Below are 1,063 nucleotides of genomic sequence, written 5' to 3'. Positions count from 1 at the left end.
ATGTCCCCTGAGGGACCCAGGCATACCCCGGGGGACCCAGGTGTCCCCCCATCTCCCCAAGGGACCCAGGCGTATGCCCGGTGAGCAGACCTGGAGCAGGAGGTGGTACTTGAGCACCCGCTGCATCGGCACCATCAGGAGGTCCCGTAGGGAGAAGCGCCCGTTGTTGGCTCGTTGGGAGCACTCCTGGGGGTCATGGGGGTCAAAGAGGTCATGGGGGGTCACAGTGGGTCATGGGGGGTCATTGGGGTCACAGTGGGTCATGGGGATTGGGAGGGTCTAGGGGACATGGGGGTCACAGAAGGGAGTCAGAGGGGTCATGGGGGGACATAGGGTCATGAGGGATGGGGGGGTCCCAGGGGTGCTGGGAGGGTTCCAGGGGAACTACGGGGGTCCCAGGGGGGTGTCAGGGGGTCCCATGGAGGGGACTCAGGCATCTGGGTCCACCTGCAACTTCATGCGGAGGTCAGTGTTGGTTGCAAGCTGGTCAAGGCGCCGGGCGGCTGCTTCCACCTGGCTGCAGTAGCGGCCATAGAGCAGGAACCTGCAGGGATGGAAACTACCCAAGTCCACCTGAACGTGCCCAAAATACAGCCAGAATCTGCCCCAAAGTCAAAGGTGACACCAGACCCGGAATCAGACCCAGAATGGACCCACAATGGACCTGAAGTTGGACCCAAAATAGGCAGAATTGGCTCCAAAATGAACCTGAAGTTGGAGCCCAAATGGACAGGATTGGTGCTGATATCAGACCCAAAATGGACAGTGTTGACCCAAAAAGGATCTGAAATTGGACTTGGACAGATTTGACCCCCCCCCGAAATTGGAGCTGAAATGGAAGGAACTTCCCCCCAAATGGATTTGAAGTTAGACCAAAAATGGACAGAATTGGACCCCAAACCAGACCTGAAATTGGACTCAAAATAAACTCATATTGGACCAAAAATGGATCCAAAATTGGCCCCCAAATGGACCCTAAAATGGGCCTCCCCACCTTTACACCCATTGCCCCCCCCAGGACCCTCCCAGGACCCCCAGTACCCCCCAGGACCCCTCCAGGACC

The 1,063-nt window shown here is 57.8% G+C and overlaps 1 protein-coding gene across 1 annotated transcript in view; it reads right to left on the bottom strand.

Moving 5' to 3' along the window:
• Positions 1-1,063, bottom strand: part of VAV1 (vav 1 guanine nucleotide exchange factor) — a 12,111-nt gene that overhangs the window by 6,972 nt on the left and 4,076 nt on the right. The window contains exons 7-8 of the mRNA XM_010568890.1: positions 448-573; positions 66-186 (exon numbers count right to left, since the gene is read on the bottom strand). Coding sequence (XP_010567192.1) covers positions 66-186; positions 448-573 — 247 coding nt within the window. The remainder of the gene's footprint in view (positions 1-65; positions 187-447; positions 574-1,063) is intronic.

This window comes from Haliaeetus leucocephalus, unplaced genomic scaffold (genome assembly GCF_000737465.1).
Source record: "Haliaeetus leucocephalus isolate CR32 unplaced genomic scaffold, Haliaeetus_leucocephalus-4.0 Scaffold261, whole genome shotgun sequence".
Lineage (NCBI taxonomy): Eukaryota > Metazoa > Chordata > Aves > Accipitriformes > Accipitridae > Haliaeetus > Haliaeetus leucocephalus.
The sequence above is the reverse complement of the archived record's forward strand: the minus strand, read 5'-3'. Positions and strand labels throughout refer to the sequence as shown.